Source organism: Eulemur rufifrons, chromosome 17, assembly GCF_041146395.1.
Source record: "Eulemur rufifrons isolate Redbay chromosome 17, OSU_ERuf_1, whole genome shotgun sequence".
In the NCBI taxonomy this organism is placed as follows: domain Eukaryota; kingdom Metazoa; phylum Chordata; class Mammalia; order Primates; family Lemuridae; genus Eulemur; species Eulemur rufifrons.
The window spans coordinates 46042312-46061487 of NC_090999.1; the positions used below are offsets into that span (position 1 = coordinate 46042312).

The 19176-nt window shown below is 43.3% G+C and overlaps 1 protein-coding gene across 1 annotated transcript in view; it reads left to right on the top strand.

Moving 5' to 3' along the window:
* Window positions 1–3066: 3066 nt before the first annotated feature.
* The window catches only part of MCCC2 (methylcrotonyl-CoA carboxylase subunit 2), a 65024-nt gene continuing 48914 nt past the window's right edge, over window positions 3067–19176 (top strand). Inside the window, exons 1-2 of the mRNA XM_069492787.1 lie at window positions 3067–3292; window positions 18966–19032. Coding sequence (XP_069348888.1) covers window positions 3164–3292; window positions 18966–19032 — 196 coding nt within the window. The 5' untranslated portion in view covers window positions 3067–3163. The remainder of the gene's footprint in view (window positions 3293–18965; window positions 19033–19176) is intronic.

Genomic DNA, 19176 nt, shown 5'->3' on the forward strand with positions numbered 1-19176 from the left:
TTTTTCCTTCCATAAAAATATAGTATAAGTGGAAGAATTAATCTTTATTCTTATATACTTGCCAAGAAGGATGTTATTTTGATCTTGTGAGAATAAAGTATAGAGTTTCCCCCACATTTGGGACATAGGAAGTGTTGCTTACTTTTTTGTTCATTTACTCCTTATATTATGAATTTTAGGATGTAAGAACCCAATCTCTTTTACTCTTGTTTTTCTTCCCATTTTTTGTCTGTAGAGAAAGACAAATGGGAGAACTTAGTCTTGGAGATAATTTAAACCTGGACTTTTAAAGTGGATATTGGCAAAATCTTGTTGGCCAAAAAATTTAGCTGAGAGAAATATCCATGGAAACATTCCTAAAGGGTAGGTAGTCTAGCCTTTTTTTCAGATAAAAAATCTTTTGTCTTGGGATTTTGTCAGACCATTAAAGAGCTAAATACAAGTGCCACATAGTTCTGTTTGCTTATGTTTAGGGATATTGTGAAATAGTACAGAAGCCTGAAGAAATTATTTTTACTACAATGATGTAGAATTTGTTTACTATAACATCCAATATCCTACATAAGAGAACCTATAGGAGATATTTATCTTTGGCCTCAATACCAGGATTAATTGTGCTTCTGTTCAACTGGTCTGGTGGTGTGTTTTTTTGTTGTTGTTTTTTGTTGTTGTTGTTGTTTAGGCTTTGTGTTGTTTTCTTTTGCAATTCAAAGCCAAATTTGGGACCAGCTTATAGCAAGGTAGACTATGTCATGCCATGCATTTTGTGCATTAAACTCACTCTGACTTTATTTATTCATATATGTTCATTTACCCCTGCCTAGATATTTAAAAATCTGCCACTTTTTCAAAATAACAAGCTACCATGTATTATGCCAGGCACTGTGCTAACCTCTTCATATGCACTGTTTTATGTTTTTTTTTTTTTTTTTTTTTTTTTGGAGACAGTCTTGCTCTTTCACCTTGGCTAGAGTGCAGTGGCATCATCATAGCTCACTGCAACCTGGAACTCCTGGGCCCAAGCGATCCTTCTGCCTCAGCGTCCTGAGTAGCTGGGACTACAGGCATGCACCACCAATGCCCAGCTAATTTTTATATTTTTTTGTAGAGACGGTCTCATTCTTGCTCAGGCTGGTCTTGAACTCCTGGCCTCAAGCAATCCTCCCACCTCAGCCTCCCCAAGTGCTGAGATTACAGGCTTGAGCCACCACACCTGGCAAGAATTTTGGCTTTCTTACAACTTTTACCCTCCCTGCTTCCTTCTTGTTTTCTCCAAATATGTTAGTCACAATTTGGGATTAGTCCATATTCGGTATTTTCATTGTATTGTGATCATTGCTGCACCACATAATGTGCTATGAAGACATTTCCTTTCTGGTACAACTTATTGTTTTCTTGGAGTTAATAATTGCCTCACTTCTTCCATTGTTTTGGGGTTTATTTTTTATTATTTTTTTATTTTCTTTTCTTCAAAGAAGAGGAGGGTTTCTTTTTTTAAAAAACAGTGACTTTTCACACCCTCCAGTAAGTCTATAAAATGTCCCTGCTAATAATTTTCCACTTGATCACACTGTCAGAAAACTGACAGTTTTTCTTTTCTTTCCAGGAAACTTTCTGGAGCTCTTGCTTCCTGATTAAATCTGGACTAGTGACTTCATAGGTCTTCATGTGTGTTACAGCTGTCATCCAGGGACTTCTCGTTGCCATTATCCTGTGAATTTCTCCTTTTCCTGGTTTGAATTCCCTGTTTCTGCAGCCCATGTCATTGTCGTTCATGGTTTTGTTTTGGAGAAGCACATCTTCCACTCATTTTACATGGATGATAAAATTGCTTGAGGCTTTTCATATATGAAAGTTAATTTACTCTCAGTGGGCTATGAATAGAATTCTTGAATAATTTGAAAATCATTTTCACTTAATTTCTAAGGCATGTACCACTGTCTTCCAGTTTTCAGTGTTCAGAGATATAGTGCTATTCTGACTCTGTATCCTTTGTGGCCTGTTATTTATGTATTTTTTGACCCTGGTATTCTGCACTATAATGAGTTTTAGCGTAAACCTGTTCCTCTTTCCTGTCCTGGCATTCGTGCTGTTGGGCATTTCATGGGCCTTTTCAATATGGAAAGTCATTTCCTTCCTTTCTGGGAAACATTCTTGTATTATTTCTTTGATAATTTCCTTTCTTCCATTTTCACTGTTCTCATATCTGTAATTCCCATTAATTAGATTTTGTACCTCCTTTACTGGTTCTTAATGTTATCTTTTGCCTGCTGTTTTCCATTTCTTCCTGTCTTCCTCTCTTTCCTTTTGTTGGTGTTTATTCCACTTTTGAGGGGGAGGGAGGAGTTTTTCTCAATTTTGACTTTTTTTTTTTTGGTAGGGATGGGGTCTCACTATGTTGCCTGCCGAACCTTGTCTTGACTCCGAACCTTGTCTTGAACTCCTGCGCTCAAGCTATCCTCCTGCCTTGGCCTCCCAACGTGTGAAGCCACCGCACGTGCCCTGAAATAAATACTTGCATGAAAAACTGATGGAGTGATAATTAGTAGTGTTCAATAAATATGTGAACGAAAAAGTTGGAGGAATTTTGTATAGATCGTTTTTAATTTTTATGGGTGCGTTTAGAGTCCTTTATTTAAGATCATAGCGCTGATGTCCACAACCTTGTATCAGTACAATAGCGAAAATAATTAGAAGAGTGTTTTCAGATCGCCAGTGAAAGGACTAAAAGCTTGTCATACTGTATGCACTCATGACAGGTGAGATTCACTAATGTAATACAGTCACTACCGTGCTTGTACTGATTGTTGTGGCAACATAACACCTACACAAACGCCACTGCAGCTCATCCAGCACAGCGCCGCGGCGGAGCGGGCGGCCGACGGGGAGCCCTGCGAACCTGGGCTCGCGATGGGACAGGGCCTCGCGGGGCTGCGCCTCTGCCTCTTATTGGCCGAGCTAGGGGGCGTGGTGCCTGCGCCGACCAATCTTGAGCGGCGTGCTCAGGCACGTGCGGGGTCCGGCCTCTGAGAGGCCTGGGCTGAGGCTTCCAGGGCCCTAGCAGAGGCGTGGCTCCGGAGAGAGGAGCTGCGGGGGAAAGCACCGGCCCGGGTCCACTGCGGGCCGCTCTCTCGCTCTCCTCCCTAGCTCTGTGCCCGCCGCCATGTGGGCTGCCCTGAGGTTGGCCCTGCGGTCGAGACCACGCGCCGCTGTCGCCCGGCTGCGCGCTTATCATGGGGACTCCGTGGCCTCGCTGGGCACCAAACCGGACTCAAGCTCTGCCATCTACCGGGTAGGCTGGGTGAGCCCCCCGTGGCCTCTCACCAGTGCGGGACCGGTGAGACTAGACTCTGGCCGCGACTAGGAAGCAAGTGGAGGGTGGGCGCACTTAAACAGCTGTTGTTTTCTCCCGATCCCCAGTCACGATTCTGGGACGTACTAGGGTATCGTGAAGTTTGAAAAAGAAAATCATTCCAGATCAAATAAATTTTAGTTCACTTTGAGAGCTGGCACTGTATATTGTGTTTTTGAAATCGGTGGTTCTCAAAACATGACAGCATTGTCACCAGGGGAGTTTGTTTAATATACAGCGGCCCGCGGCTCACTCTGGACCTTCTGGGTCTCGGTCTGAGTCCTGGTATTTGCATTGTTAATGAAGTCCTTAGGGGCCTGGTGACAGTCAGATTTAGGAACCACTGGCCTACCACAGCCTAAATAGTTGGTTATATTAATAAAGAATATTTATTCTCTAGTATCTTTTAGTGTCTTTTCTTGGAATTGGGAGGTGAAAAAAACAGCTCATGGCTTGTGAAATACCAGAGCTATAAAATTTTAATCTGTTCCCATGGTTTTTAAGCCTATACAAGTAACATTTAAATCGTGCAAACAATACTTAATTGTTTGTCTGGAGAGAATGTTTAATTCAGAAACTTAAAGTGGTTACTGTGGTCTCTGTACTATTTTAGGTATTTGGTATAGATGTGTAGGACTGGAACTCTTGATTTTTGTAGGAAAGATGAACAAGAAAGCAGGTAACTGCAGTGCAGTGTGATAAAAAGGTGTCTAAAGCTTGAAAAGGTGGTCACAGATAGGACATAATGAGTGACATGGATCTTCATTTGGTAAGAACTGGCCAGGTTCGTAGTGGATGATGGGAGGTGAGTCTATCAAACCAAAAGAGTTATAGGAACATAGGTACTGAGTTATGAAAGTGTATCTTTGGTATGAGAACTTGGAAGTCATGGCTAAGGGCATGGAATTCATGGAATATTGTCTGGAGATGGGATTGATTTGGGGGCCAGATAGAGGAGGACCTTGCATGCAAAAGTCATGTTTAGGTTCCATTTTGCATGCTGTCCAGTAAAATATTTAACTAGAGAAGTGGTATGGTCCTATGCATATGGCAGAATCTTCAGTGTGGGGGATGGACTAGTGTAGGGAAAGAGTAGAGTTATGTGATAGTTGGAAGAGTTGAGTCTTGGGATGATGGGGTCAGAGTTACAGTTGTATGTAGGAGGGAGGTATAGATACCAAGGAGCAAAGAAGACTATAGAGTTAATAACTGAGTGAAAAGGAGAAAGTGGGTGAGGAGTCATGGGTGACTTTGGAATTCCTAACTGGGCAGGATATTTAGGTGGGTGGTAATGTCATTAATACAAGGAAGGCTATATAGGACCAGTAGTGGGTTTGACAGATCAGAGATAGGATATTTGGTGATGGGTTTTGTATGAATCACCTTTTGCTAGGTTGTGTTTCATAACATTCTAAAAATCTCAGTAGCTCACAAGGGCAGGTACTAACTTCTCGCTCATATTATGTGTTGGTGGCTTTGAGTCAGCTGCTGTGATTGTTCCATTGCAGGGTGGATTCAGGTCTGCTCCATGTGTCTTCTCATTCCTGGACTGAGGCTGAAGGAGCCACCCTGATTTAGACATGCTCTTCTCATGGAAGAAGGTGCAGGAGAAAGAAGCTGCACACAAATTGGATTTAAAGTTCTGCTGGGATGTGATGGAATTCTTATGTGCTCACATTCCATTAGACAAAGCAAGTCATATGGCTAAGCCCGACTTCCATAGTTGTGGGGGATATAAGGTGAATGACCCTGTGTCCTGTGTTTCTTGATTATAAATAACAACTATAATAAGTAATAATAATAGCAGAAATTACATAGCGTGCCAACCATTTTTCTGAAGTCTTAATATGGATTTACTCATGTATTTATCATAACAACCCTGTGTGGCAGGCACTATTGTTATCTTTCTTTTGTAGATAGGAAAACTATGGTATACATAGAGGTCAAGTAAGTTGTCTCAGATAACACAGCTATTAAGTGGCAGAGCCTGAATTTAAAGCCAGGCAGTCTGGCTCTTAACTATTGACTCTGGGGTCTTGATTGTTGTTTTATAATGCTTCTCACGCAGCCTTACCTAGGTGGGTTCTATGGTTGAAAAGACTGGGTAGTGTTATGGTCTGAGACGTGAGAAATGACCACCTAAAGACCGAATTGAGCCAAATTAGGAGTCTTTATTAGCTGGCCAGAGACTATTCTCTGCACCGCCAAAGGCGGTGGCACAGAGAGCAGCCTGAGCCTTTGAAGCAGAAAGCTTTTATTTTATCGTGGGTGAAAAATCATTTGGGCAGAGCAAGCATGATTACAGGGGCAAAAAGCAGGACACTCTCATGTCCTGGTGCAGTAGGATCTGGGCAGCTTAGGGCTTGGTCATGCAGAACATGGGTGTTGCATTCCCACGCTTGGGGCACTGTCTTTAGCAAGCAGTTTTACAGAAGTGAGATAGCAGGTTTATGATTTTTCGGCACAAAACTCACACTGTGACATTACAGAAATAGCTTTGACAGTGTTAAAATTTCAGCCTTTAACATTATATGGCTAAAAGTTATAACAGTCAGTAGCCTTGAAGCTTTTGGCCCTTAACATTCCCCACTGGTTTTTAGGGGAAATCAAATTATTGATTTTTGATATTATCATCACAGATATGTTGATAGTGAGTTTGGAGGACCATAAGTTTAACAGCTTGAATTCTTTGTTTAACATAGGACATTCGGCTGTTTATAGTGCAGGGGCCAAGGAGCAGTGCCAGTAGAATGAGAATAACTGGTTTTGCTATGGCTGATAAAAGTGTTGTCATCTATGGGGACCAGGAAAATAAATTTTTATATTAATTGTTGTTTGTTAACAACAGATCTAAAACATTTTATTATAAAACAACCTTGTAGATGTCTCTTTTATTAATAAAAATCTAAGTGCCAAATCTTATTACAGGGCCCATAATATATTAATAAAACCATTAATTATCATGTTATTTAGACTTTGTAAGATTGATCACTCAATTTTAGCAAATGAGAAATATGAAATGTGTAAAAGTTTTCAAGTTTATATGTTAGAGATGACAAGTGCTTTTTAAACTTAAACATTATAGTAAGTTTTAAGCTCTGGAAAGATACAGTAAGACTGATTTTACTCTAATTTTGAACTATTATGTATCTCATCAAGATCCTGAAATATTTTTTAAACCTATAACTCAGAACATTTTTTTTTTAAATAGTCAGCTTTTTATTTTTCTGGCTTTAGTGGGCATACTATTTTGTAATTTAAAAATACTTGCTTTAGGCTGGACATGGTGGCTCACGCCTGTAATCCTAGCACTCTGGGAGGCCGAGGCGGGAGGATTGCTCAAGGTCAGGAGTTCGAGACCAGCCTGAGTGAGAGTGAGACCCTGTCTCTACTAAAAATAGAAAGAAATTATCTGGCCAACTAAAAATATATAGAAAAAATTAGCTGGGCATGGTTGCGCATGCCTGTAGTCCCAGCTACTCAGGAGGCTGAGGCAGGAGGATCGCTTAAGCCCAGGAGTTTGAGGTTGCTGTGAGCTAGGCTGACACCATGGCACTCACTCTAGCCCAGGCAACAAAGCGAGACTCTGTCTCAAAAAAAAAAAAAAATTTGCTTTACACATGTACTTTATACCCCTTTCTTCAGCACTGCCAAATATATCAATATATACTGTTAAAAATGATCTTACAAACAATCTACTCCAACCTCTTTTGGCTATCTGTACCACCCTGTCTTTTACATAAATGTCTCAAGCAAATAAGGTGCTTAGCTTATATCTATGGATTTATTTTTTAAGTATGGAGTGGAATTTTGTGCTATGACAGTGTCATTTATTGTTCTTGTAAACACCTAAGTGTAGTTTACAGGCTGATGGGGGGGGGTCCCTTTGGTAAGTTTAAAGCAAGCAATTAGGAGGAACCAGAGAAGTCTTTGGAAAGTCTTATCTTTAGCAGGTCTTTGGTTGGCTGGACAGTCCATTTTTCTGGGAGCTGATCTGAAGATGCCTTTTTAGTCTGGGTGTGATGGATCCAGTGGCGCTTTTCGGTAACCTTTATGGCTGTCGGCATGGTGAGGGTTACTGGCAGGGGTCCAGTCTACCTTGCCTCCAAGGTATCGGGGTGGAGTTTTTTTTTTACCTAGACGAGATCTCTGGGCTGTACCTGAAACAAAGCCTTTTTTGGGGGGGAAGATTAATTGGTCCAGGACGAGCGGCCTTTACGAGGTCTCGGGTCTGCTGGGCACCAGACTGCAAGGCCTGCAATGGCTTAAGAAGGGAATGGTTATTTAACTCTGCTTCCTTGTCCTCCCCCAGCTTGGGAATAAGCGGGGGTGGTCGACTGAACATGATTTCCTATGGGGTTAAGCCTTTAACATAAGGAGTTCATCTAGCCCTTAGCAGAGCAAAGGGGAGGAGGCTTATTTAGTCTTCGCCAGTCTCTAGCTTTAGTTTATTTAATGTTGTTTAAGCTTCTGTATACCCTTTCTATCTATCCTGAACTTGGAGGCTTATAAGCACAGTGTAATTTTTAATTAATCTTTAATGTCCTAGTTAATAATTGAGTCGTTTGGGCGACAAACGCCAGGCCATTGTCGGACCCCAGTGCAAGTGGGAGGCCAAATCGGGGAACAATCTCAGTAACTAGTTTTTTACAGCTATTTGTGTTGTCTCTGACTTTGTAGGACAAGCTTCTGCCCATCCAGAGAAAGTATCAGTGAATATAAGCAATTAGCGGTATCCGTACTTGCCTGGATTTACTCGAGCGCAGACGTGGCTCCTTGCTGAAGCTTGCCGGGCCTGGTGGTGTAGTCAAGGAATATCCAACCTCCTCAATCAGTTTTAGTCTTTAGAGCTTTTCCTATTTTAACTTTTTCTTTGGTGTAGTTTGGAGAGTTTGGCAAGAGCCATTTTGGCAGAGCAGGGAGAGTTAGGAGAGGCCCCACTGGTGTTTGCGCGACTTCCCTTGCTGTCTCGTCAGTGAAAGCATTGCCGCTCGCCACTGGGGAGTCAGTCCTCGCTCTTGGTAAAGTGCTCCACGTGCATGTGCCGTTGCAAAGGCTCTCCCCCGTCTTAGGGCCTCTGTCAGGGCTAGGAGTTCAGCCTTTAGGGCTGTTCCATGTCCAAGAGCCTGTGCCCAGATAACCCAGTCAGCAGTCACAACAGCTGCCCCTGCATATCTGACTCCCTCTGAGATGTGGCAGGATTGAGGGAGGCTGTTTTCAGGAAGTGAATCCTGGGAGGGGGGGTCTAGCAATAGCACCTGATATTGGGTTATGTGGGAGTTTGAAAGCCACCTCTCGGGGGCACCTTTTAGCAAGGCTTCTACGGAGCGGAGCGTGGGGCTATAGTATGCAAGTCCTGCCTCAAGGTTAGTTCAAAGGCTTTTTTGACCAGGATGGCTGTTGTGACCATGGCTCGCAGGCAGTTTGGCCAACCTGACGTCACAGGGTGCAGTCTTTTAGATAAGTAAGCCACTGGTCTTTTCCAGGGTCCTGGCGTCTGGGTTAATACCCCCTTTACTATGCCCCGGTTCTCAGCAACATATAATTGGAAAGGCTTAGTTAGGTTAGGCAAAGCGAATGCGGGAGTGTTTGTGAGGGCTTGAGAGTCTCAAAAGCCTGGGTTTCAGTTTCAGTCCAAACTAGAGTTTCTTCTTTTTAGAAAGGGGGCCCTTTAGCTTGTTGGAAAACGGAGTATGTTGCTCCTGTGTCCACCTAAAACTCTAAAGTTTGCCCCTGACATTTAAAGTTACCTTGGGCTCCTGGGGGCTTATTGGGATGGAGCCCCGGCCCCGTCAGTCTGTGTCTTTCATAAGGACTGGCGTGGGCTTGGTTTCCTCATGCTTTGTGTGGGGACACTCATTCCAGTGACCATGTTCTTTGCAATAGGCACACTGGTCATGGCCTAAGCCGGCCTTTTTTCTTTTAGTGTCCCAATCTGGTCTTTAGGCTCCTTGCCTCTCTCAGTTTTATACTTTTCCTGTTCTATCATAGCAGATATGAGAATTTTGGCCATCCACTTAGACTGTGCAGTCTCAGGGTCGTCTCTGTTGTTGTAGATCTTCTGGGCAATTTTTATTAGTTCAGACAGCATTTTTTCCTCAAATCCTTCTAATTTCTGCAGCTTTTTTCTAATATCTGGGGCCGACTGAGTGGCAAAGGCAATATTAATGGCACGTCTATTCTCTGGTGCCTCTGGGTGTATGGGACTATATGGGCGGTAAGCTTTAAAGAGGTGTTCTAAGAATGCCACCAGGGGCTCCTTAGGTCCCTGTTTGGTTTTGTTTACCTTAGACAAATTAGTCGGCCTTTTAGCTGCAGCCCATATGCCTCCTAAAAGAGTCTGGAGATACCGATCGAGAGCCTCCTTACCTCGTTCCTTATTTGGGTCCCAGTCCGGGCATGTGGCGGGGAAGACAAACTCTACTTTGACTGGGTCAGTCGTGGGTTGCCCATCCGGGCCAGGAATGGTTTTGACCACCTTCTCCTTATCCGCTGGCGCGCTCTTCAGAAGTGAAGAGGGTTTGGAGGAGCTGCTGGCAGTCTTCCCAGGTTGGCTGGTGAGTATAAAAGACAGTCTCCAGGAGAGAAATTAGTCCCGGAGGCTTCTCAGACAAAGAGGGGTTTTGGTTTTTCCAGTTATACAAGTCACTAGTTGAGAAGGGGACATAAACCATGAACGGAGGGCAGTCGGGTCCCAGTGGAGAAGGGACCTGTCTCAGAGGAAGGATTGGCGCCCCTGAGGAATCGGACCCCAGCGAGGGGGGGATCTGGGGAAGGGTTATATTGTGAGCCACTCCAGGTGTGCGGAGGGCTGAAGGGCTCATGGTCTCTCCTAGGATACGGATCGGGGGCGGGGGGCAGTGGGATATGGTGGGGACCCCAGTAGTAGGGGATCCTTTGGCTGGTCAACTAGAATGAGACTCGCTTTTTCTTTTTCACTTCTAGGGCCAGGCTTTCCCTTTAAAGGGGGCCCAGTCAAGAGAACTGATTTTCCTTTTGTAGCCTTGTTCTTGTGGGGTTTAAGACAAGACTGTAACCACTTAGGGTTGGTCTGCTAAGATGTCATTCCAGATCTGTATATAAGGGATTTGATCTGGATGTCCTGGATTTCCAGAAATTATGGCCTGCAGCCTGTTGGCCAGGGTAACTTGGATGCTGCCCTCCGGGGGCCATCCAACACCAAATGTGGGCCACTCTCGTTCACAAAATTTCTGTAAGTCAAAGGTGTTAACTGAAAAGCCGTAAGGCCCGGCCCGATGCTGAAAGTCCTGGAAATTTTTTAAGAAGCATTTAAGAAGAGAGCAAGTAACACAGGACTGAGATTGGCCCATGATGAAAGCCTAAATATTGTAAGATTCAGGCAACAGTCAGAATGGGGAGCAACACCACAACCAGAAAAGGAAACCTATTGCAGTGCAGTATACAACCACTAATAACAGCCTTCTCCCAGGCCCCCAATCCTCTGGGGCCATTGAGTAAAGTCTGTTACCCAGTAATAGAGTCAACTCGAACAACAGCAATCTAAGAAGCTGACTCAGTCATTCACTTCAAGGGGACCTGAGTAGTCTGTCTCAAAGACAATTTTTATACACAGTCTACATTTATTAAACACCTATGCCGGCAACAAAACACAGAGACACAGACTTGTTTTACAGGGTAGGGTTTCTCAAGCTCCGTGGCTTTTCGGCCGTGGAGCGGTGACACTCTCACTCACTCACACCACACGCGGCCATAAAGGATGGAGGACAGAACAATTGGCCAATGATGACAGCGCGCATAAATTGGACTCTCTACTGTCGCTGCTGCCTTGGACAGACCCAAGATAGTGGTGGCACCATAGGCAACATCTCTTGATGTTGATAATAAGGGCCTCGACCCGCTGACACCAAGGGCAGTCAGGGAGCTGCCAATTTGGCTTGACGGGTGCAGTTGGATTAATTTGGCACCTTGTTGATTTCACAGTCAACTCTTTAAATCTCATTCAAAAAGAAAACCAGAAAACCAGAAATTTTAGCCGCCTGAAAAGATCTGAAGACCACACACAGAGAAAGGCAGGGAGAGAGAGAGAGAGAGAGAGAGGCGGCGAGGGGCGGAGGGGGAGCGGGAGGAGGAGGCCCGGTTCTACCACCCTGACAGCCTCAGGAAAAAGACAGATAGGAAACTGACAATCACGGATCCTAATGATAAGCACGCACTGTTCTTTAAAGTTCGAAACTATAACCTAGGACCCAGATGACAGGTGAAACCGAAATGGAATTGAAGCCAAGAGAAATGAAAGTAGAAGAGCACTCAGGAATCTGACCGGGACTCGCAGGTCCTAGGTGACGTCTCACGTCCCAGGATTCGCCAGAGGAAAGGGGGAAACAGAGTCAGATTCTGACAATACCCAATAAGTTCCAGGTGACGCCTCACCTCTTGGAACCCACCTGAGGAGTGAAGCTGCATCCAGCCAATCTCCTGAGGCGCCAGACAACTCCAGAGCCAGACACAGACCAGAAAAGAACTCACCGGTGAACAGAACCAGAAGACTCTTCCGGAAGAATATGCAGTTTTGAAGGTGTCGGGGGCTGGGGCGTTGTGGGGTCTCTGGCCGGGGCTGAGAAAAGCTTTCTCAGGGGCCTCCCCCAGGCGAAAGACTCAACCCCGCCACTGGCCCCCAGACACCGGTGGTCACCAGGTGCCCAGTATTAGGGTAGATCTCACTGGGGCCTCCAAATGTTATGGTCTGAGACTCAAGAAATGACCACCTAAAGACCGAATTGAGCCAAATTAGGAGTCTTTATTAGCTGGCCAGCGACTACTCCCTGCACCACCAAAGGCGGCGGCACAGAGAGTAGCCTTGAAACTTTGAAGCAGAAAGTTTTTATCGTGGGTGAAAAATCATTTGAGCAGAGCAAGCATGATTACAGGGGCAAAAAGCAGCATTGGCCCTTAACAGGTCGGAACTTGCTAACGCCTCAGCTCAAATTCATTATGACTGTCAGGCACTAAGCCCTGTGGTTGATTAGTTTCACAAGAATCTTAGTAGGTAGATACTGTTGTTATTTTGCTGGTGATAAATCTGAGGCCCTGAGAGGTCAAGATTTGCCAAATGCTGGTACCAGTAAGTGGAGAAACAATAAATTGAACTCAGGTCCATCTGCATTTCAAGCCTGCCCTTTTGCTACTAAACTATACTGCCTCTTGGTTAGAGAGGCTCATCCTGAGACTAGGTTGGTTAACAAAGGACTGCCCTGGAGGTGAATTCTAGCCAGTACTGACTCATCTGTCACATAAATCTGATGGCTTGAGCCTGGCACTGATACTCCCGGGCCTGAGGGGGAGTTCCAGTGGTTCAGTGTTTTTCTTTCCATATATTTGTGAACTTTCCAGTTAATCTTCTGTTACTGATTTCTAGTTTCATTTCATTGTTATTGAAAAAGATACTTTATATGATTTCAGTCTTTTAAAATTTATTAAGATTTGTTATATGTCCTAACGTATGGATTATCCTGGAAAATGTTCCCTGTGCACTTGAAAAAGTTAGATACTTTCTTCCTCTGTTTTTGGGTGACTTGTAGATCTAATGGTGGGGAATCTTGGGACCTTGGGGCCACATGTGGCCTTCTGGATCCTTGAGTGAAGTGTTTTGACTGAATCCAAATGTATTTTAGTAAAGGGATTTGTTCTGTGACTTTTGGATTCTGTTAAGGGGCTGCATTTGGGGATCTGAAGGGCTACATGTGGCCTTGAGGCTGCAGGTTCCCCACTCTGTTAAGTTCAAGACTGCTACAGAAAGTTGGGTACTTGCCCCCGAGGCTGAATCAGTGATAACAAAGAACGAGGACAAGTGGTTTGTGGAAAAGAAAGAGAAGTTTATTAATTTGCTGGCAAATGAGGAGGGCAGCAGACTAGTGTCTCAAAAGGCCACCATCTTCCCTTTAAGCAGAAAAACGGGGCTTTTTAAAGGGGTGTTTTTGGTGATTGGGCTCAGGTCTATGTGACATGTCCTTGCTTTGGGCTATTGTTTGACTATAATTGATGGTTTCAGTTCACCAAATTTCTGGTTATGATGATCTTGTGACCATTGTACTGATGATTCTGTTGCATCATCTCCTGTGGTTTAAGATAATAGAAAACAAACAGCATTTCTTTGCCTGACATTACTGGCCTCAGAATACAGGTTTTAATTCTCAAAAAGGGTGGGGAGTTTTAAAAAGACAACTCAAAACATTTCGTTTCCCTTTTTCAGACCTTTACCTCTGTTACAAGACCTCTATTTCTTTACCGATCTTTTGTTTGGTAGTTCTATCCATTATTGAAAGTGGGATATTGAAGTCTATTATTCTAGAGCTGGCTGTTTGTCCTTCCATTCTGTTAATGTTTGCTTCATATATTTTAGAGCTCTACTGTTTGGTGCATATATGCTTATAATTGTTATATTTTCTTGGTAAGTTGACTCTTTTGTCAATATATAATGTTCTTCCTTGTCTCTTGAAACAATGTTTGACGTAAAGTCTATTTTATCTGATATTAGTGTAGCTAATCTTGCTCTCGTTTTGTATTTTCATGAAATATCTTTTTTCATCATTTCACTTTCAACCTCTGTGTGTCCTTAGCTCTAAAGTGAGTCTCTCATACATTGACTTTGCCCACATTCCACTGGTCAAAGCAAGAATATGGGCAGACTCAAAGACGGTGGGGTGATGAAGTATAGTCTTCTCATAATGAATCTTGGCAAGGAAGGAAGAATTTGGAACAAGTACTGTAATCTACCTCGTGGCCTAAGATGGCTACTTAAACTCCATCATGTCTGAGTTCCAAAGTAGGAAGAAGGGTGAGTAGGCCAAGGGGCCCCACCTACCCCACCTGCTTATCTTTTTTTTTTTTTTTTTTTTTGAGACAGGGTCTCACTCTATTGCCCATGCTGGAATGCAGTGGCCCAATCCCAGTTCACTGCAGCCTCAAACTTCTGAGCTCAGTCGATCCTTCTGCCTTTTCCTCCTGAGTAGCTAGGACTATAGGCTCATGCCACCATGCCTGGCTAATTTTTTTTTTTTTTTTTTATATTTTGTAGAGACAGGGTCTCGCTATGTTGCCCAGGCTGTGCTTATTGTATTTCTAAGGAGCCTTTCTAGATGTCATACCTACAACATTTGCCTATATGTCATTGGTTAGAATTTAGTCACATGGCCACACATATCTACAAAAGGATGTTGGGCTATGTTACTTTTTCTAGTGAGGCATGTTGCTACCTTGAATAACATCAGGGTTACTTCATCAAGGAAGACAGTAAGAATGGGTTTGGATAAGCAGCTAACAGTCTCTCCACAGATAATAAATAGCACGGAGAGAGTGGGTGTGCTCTCCTTAACATATTACCTGCCATGTGAGTTAGTTTTGAGCCTGGGCCTTGTGAAGCAAAACCCTGCAGTTCGTTCGTGAAAATCTTAATTGTTGATGTTCTTATTGTTACAATTAATATTGACAAATTCTAAAATCGTGAATTAAATGAATAGAAAGAAGTCAATAAATTGCATTTTTCATTAAATTAGAAAAGATCGTTTTGTTTTTGAAGTTTTTATATCCATTTTTGTAATAAAACACCATGGCTCCAAGGAAAAAAAAATTTTTTTTTCTAGTGTGGCAGTCAATGTGTTATGTTGGATGCTAAAAGATCTCATTTAGGTGTACTTTTTGTGTGTGTGTGTGTGTGTGTGTGTGTGTGACAGAGTCTCTCTGTCACCAGGCTAGAGTGTAGTGGCGTCAGCCCAGCTCACAGCAACCTCAAACTCCTGGGCTCAAGCAATTCTCCTGCTTCAGCCTCCCAAGTAGGTGGGACTACAGGCATGCGCCACCATGCCTGGCTAATTTTTTCTCTTTTTAGTAGAGACTGGGCCTTACTCTTGCTCAGGCTGGTCTCAAACTCCTGACCTCAAGTGATCCTCCTGCCTTGGCCTCCCAGAGTGCTAGGATTACAGGCGTGAGCCACTGGGCCAGCCAAAGAACGCCCAACATGGGGCACGAAAGTACTTTTATCTTCTGGGACTTCCAGCTACAAGCAGTTGACTTTGACGCAGACAATGGGGAACAAAAGGTAAAGCCGTGCCATGGAGGAGAGATGGCTCATAGAGGTCTATTTCCTGGTGCCCTGGCCACAGTCCAGTTTCTCTCTGCCAGGTTTTCCTAGTCTCTCATATTAGAACAGTAGTGGGTACTGCCTGCTCTCATTTCACCCACTACTGTGCACCTCAGAAAATCTTGGCAATGAGTGATACTTTCCTTTATTTCTTAACTGGGAGACTGGTTTTGCTAGAGTAAAGGCTCCTTGTATAACTAGCTTTAGTTTTGATTAATGCTGTTCTAAATTGGGCAATGTCATTGGCTGTAGTGATTGCACCTCAAGGTTTGGATACTCCGATAGCGGGTTACTTGCTTTCTCTGTGCATATGTGAACTGTCTTTCATCAGCTCTGAACTTTGGTGTCTGTGGTTTGCAAAGTTGGTAGGAGACCATGGGGTAGGATGGAGGTGGAGGGGAGGTCAGTAAATCTTGAGATGGGGAGAAAAAAAAAAACAGGTAAAAGTACACCAGAATCTCATCAGCCTCTAGATCTATGAGGGAAGAAAAGCTTGTTAAAGAACACTGTGGGATGCATTTAGTATTGTGGGAAACATTTATGGGACAAACAGAACCTTTCAAGGAAAGAAAGATGGGAAAACTTATATCTTAGAAAAGAATTAAGAGACACATTGGCCAGTTGTGGGGGTGTAGACCTTACTATATATGATCCTATTTAATAAACTATAAAAAACAATCTATCTGACAGTTGGAGAAAGGTCTTCACTAATTGAATATTTTTGATTATTGATATGTGGTAATGGTCCCTATCTTGTGGAGATATAGAAATAGATGAAGTGTTATGTCTAGGATTTCCTTCAAAATGATTCAGGAGGAGGGCCATGAAGGACACAACCTTGGCTGTGTATGGTTAATTGTTGAAGTACATTGGGTACATTTGGGTCATTGTACTTGTCTCTTTACTTTTGTATATGTCTGAAAATTTTCATGAAACAAAGTTAACAACATTAAGGACAACAAATCATAGGGGACTTTATATGTTGCTGAAAAAAACCTTTCCTTGATCTTACCAATTTTGAACAGAACATAGGATTGTATTTAAGTAAATGCGTTAACTTTTCACACACCTTGCTGAGATAAAAAGTACTCAGATCTTTTTCTTCAGGAGCACTTAATTTCTTTTATCGAACATGGGGAGACATGTTGAACAATAAACTTGGCAAGTCCTGTTGGCTCATCTTTTCCAGCAGTGTACTTTCCAGGGTGCCTTTTAATCCTGACTGCTTGAAAGTGAAGAGGCACAAGGGTTGACAGTTTGGATGAGGTTTCTCTCCAGAAATTCCTTAAACTCAAAACAAGCAGATCTTTTGTTAAAAACAACAGGATCAGTGAGCCTATGAGTTGCAGAAATCGTTGTACTTAAGAGTGGAGAGAGGCATAGCAGAATTACCGACCCAGGATCGTTTGAGCAGGCTGCCTGCCCTGTTGATGGCCCTGTGCAGTCCACAGGGATTCTTAAGATCAAGGTTTCTGACAATTGTAGACACTTAATTAGGTGGGGTTTTAACCCGGGAGTAAGTATAGAAATTGACAAGAATAGACCTTAAACACAAAACAAAACCAGAAAATGCTAGTTTACCTACATAGTGAAATATTAATAAATCTGCTTTTCTTTGCACTTAGCAATATTATGTTAATCAGCTTGTTTTCTCACCGCATGTTGAAAGGTGGTGAATAAGAGCAGTGCATGGGGGAGCCTAGGGGCTGAGGTCAGAGCAGTGCTCCAGACCGTGAGGCCTGGTGGGGTCTGCAGTGTGGCAGCTGCAGCCCAGCGCCAAGGTGAGAGCCCCAAAGAGAAGATGTCATTTGGTGACAGACGTTCAGACAGCTCCTGACTCCATCTCCCAGAGCCCTTTTCTGCCACACTGTTTGGTTTATACACGAGGAGGCCTTTCCTTTACAAAGCCTATCCTTCTGCTAGGGCTCTCTCAGGTGACAAAGATGATCTGGTCACACCCCTTGCTTGTGTAGAGTGGTTTCCATCCAAAGGCTGCTCTAAGTCCCTCTGTACATTTCAGCTGACATATAGGTCATGCTACGGTCACCTCTTGATGACGGCCTGAACAGATACACCCTGGTACAGAGCTTTGTTTGTCTGAGACAATTCATAAATTGGGAAATTTCTGAATTTGCTGTATGTGAATAAAGGGATCTCATCATCTGGGTTTAAGAATAATTGAGCTGCCAGGCACGGTGGCTCACGCCAGTAATCCTAGCACTCTGGGAGGCTGAGGTGGGAGTATCCCTTGAGCTCAGGAGTTTACGACCAGCCTGAGCAAGAGTGAGACCCTGTCTCTACTAAAAATAGAAAAAAAATTAGCCGGGCATGGTGGCGCACACCTGTAATCCCAGCTACTCAGGAGGCTGAGGAGGAGGATTGCCTGAGCCCAGGAGTTTGAGGTTGCAGTAAGCTATGATGATGCCACAGCACTCTATCCAGGGTGACAGAGTGAGACTCTGTCCCAAAAGAAAAAATAATAATAATAATAGAGGAAAGTTGCTGTTTTTCCCCCATCCCATGTTATCATATCATGATACAAACAGTATGATAATCTGACAAAGTTCCGGTGGTAAGAAGGGGGATTTGCCTCTTACCAAACAAACTCCTTTTTGGTATGTTCCTAGTTTGCCCTGAGTGGAAACTCAGAAATGGAGATTATAGGCAAGTGTCTCTCTGATTTGGTTGCAAGTGCCCAGGCCACACTTACAGCCAATGACATCAGAATCTCTGGGGTAGGACCAGTCTTCAGTGCTTTTTTATGTTTTTGCTTGTTTTTTAAAAGCTCCCCAGTGAGTCCAGTGTAATGCCAAGGTCGAGAAACACTATTCTAGGCAGATTCTTGAGCTAATTTCCCAGCAGGTTCTTTTCCCTAGGATGCTGGGCTCCATGGGATGAGAAGGGAAGTAGCTTACAGGGCTGTCAGACAGATGCTTCAGGGCTTGGGACCTCGCTGCCCCAGGGCACAGGTTTGTTCCTTCCCTAACACCATGCCACTTCCTTTCTTTTTTATTTTCTGGATTTTGCAGAGCAAGGGAATGTGGCAGAAACCATGATCTCAAGAGCTCTTAGAGCTATAGAAAATAGGAAATAATGGAGCCATACTGTAAAGACTGTAAATTCATCTAAAGCTTGTATTCCTTAAAATAGGAAAACAAACAGAAATCAGTGGCTGTTTAAGGAAGAAAGATGTTAAATTGAGCAGGAGTAGCCAGAAATGGTGTTGGAGATGAGATGAAACATGAATTAGGCTTTAAAAAAGGGGTGAGGTTTGGAGAGATGGATGAGCCGGGTGGTGGTAGAGAGGAAGAGCTTGAACAGAAGCAGGCAGGGGTGACTTTGGTCTGTATGATGGGGCAGCCCAGTGTGGAGGCCACACAGAGTGGCATAGGCTGATGTTTTTCTTGAGCCTTATTTTGGTAAAAAAGTAATTGCTTTCTATAATAATATTATATATCTATAATAATATTCTTCTCTTCCTCCTTTCTGTTTTAGGAGAATTATGAGCAGATGAAAGCACTAGTAAATCAACTCCATGAACGAATGCAGCACATAAAACTAGGTAAGCCCATCATTTATTCTTCAGTTTATGCTTTTAATGACGATGTCTCTTTATAGTTAATGGTTTTAGGAAAAACTAGTAGCATTAAGCTTTTGACTCTTAAGACTAATTATGCATTTGTTGGTATGCAGACATTTAATTTGA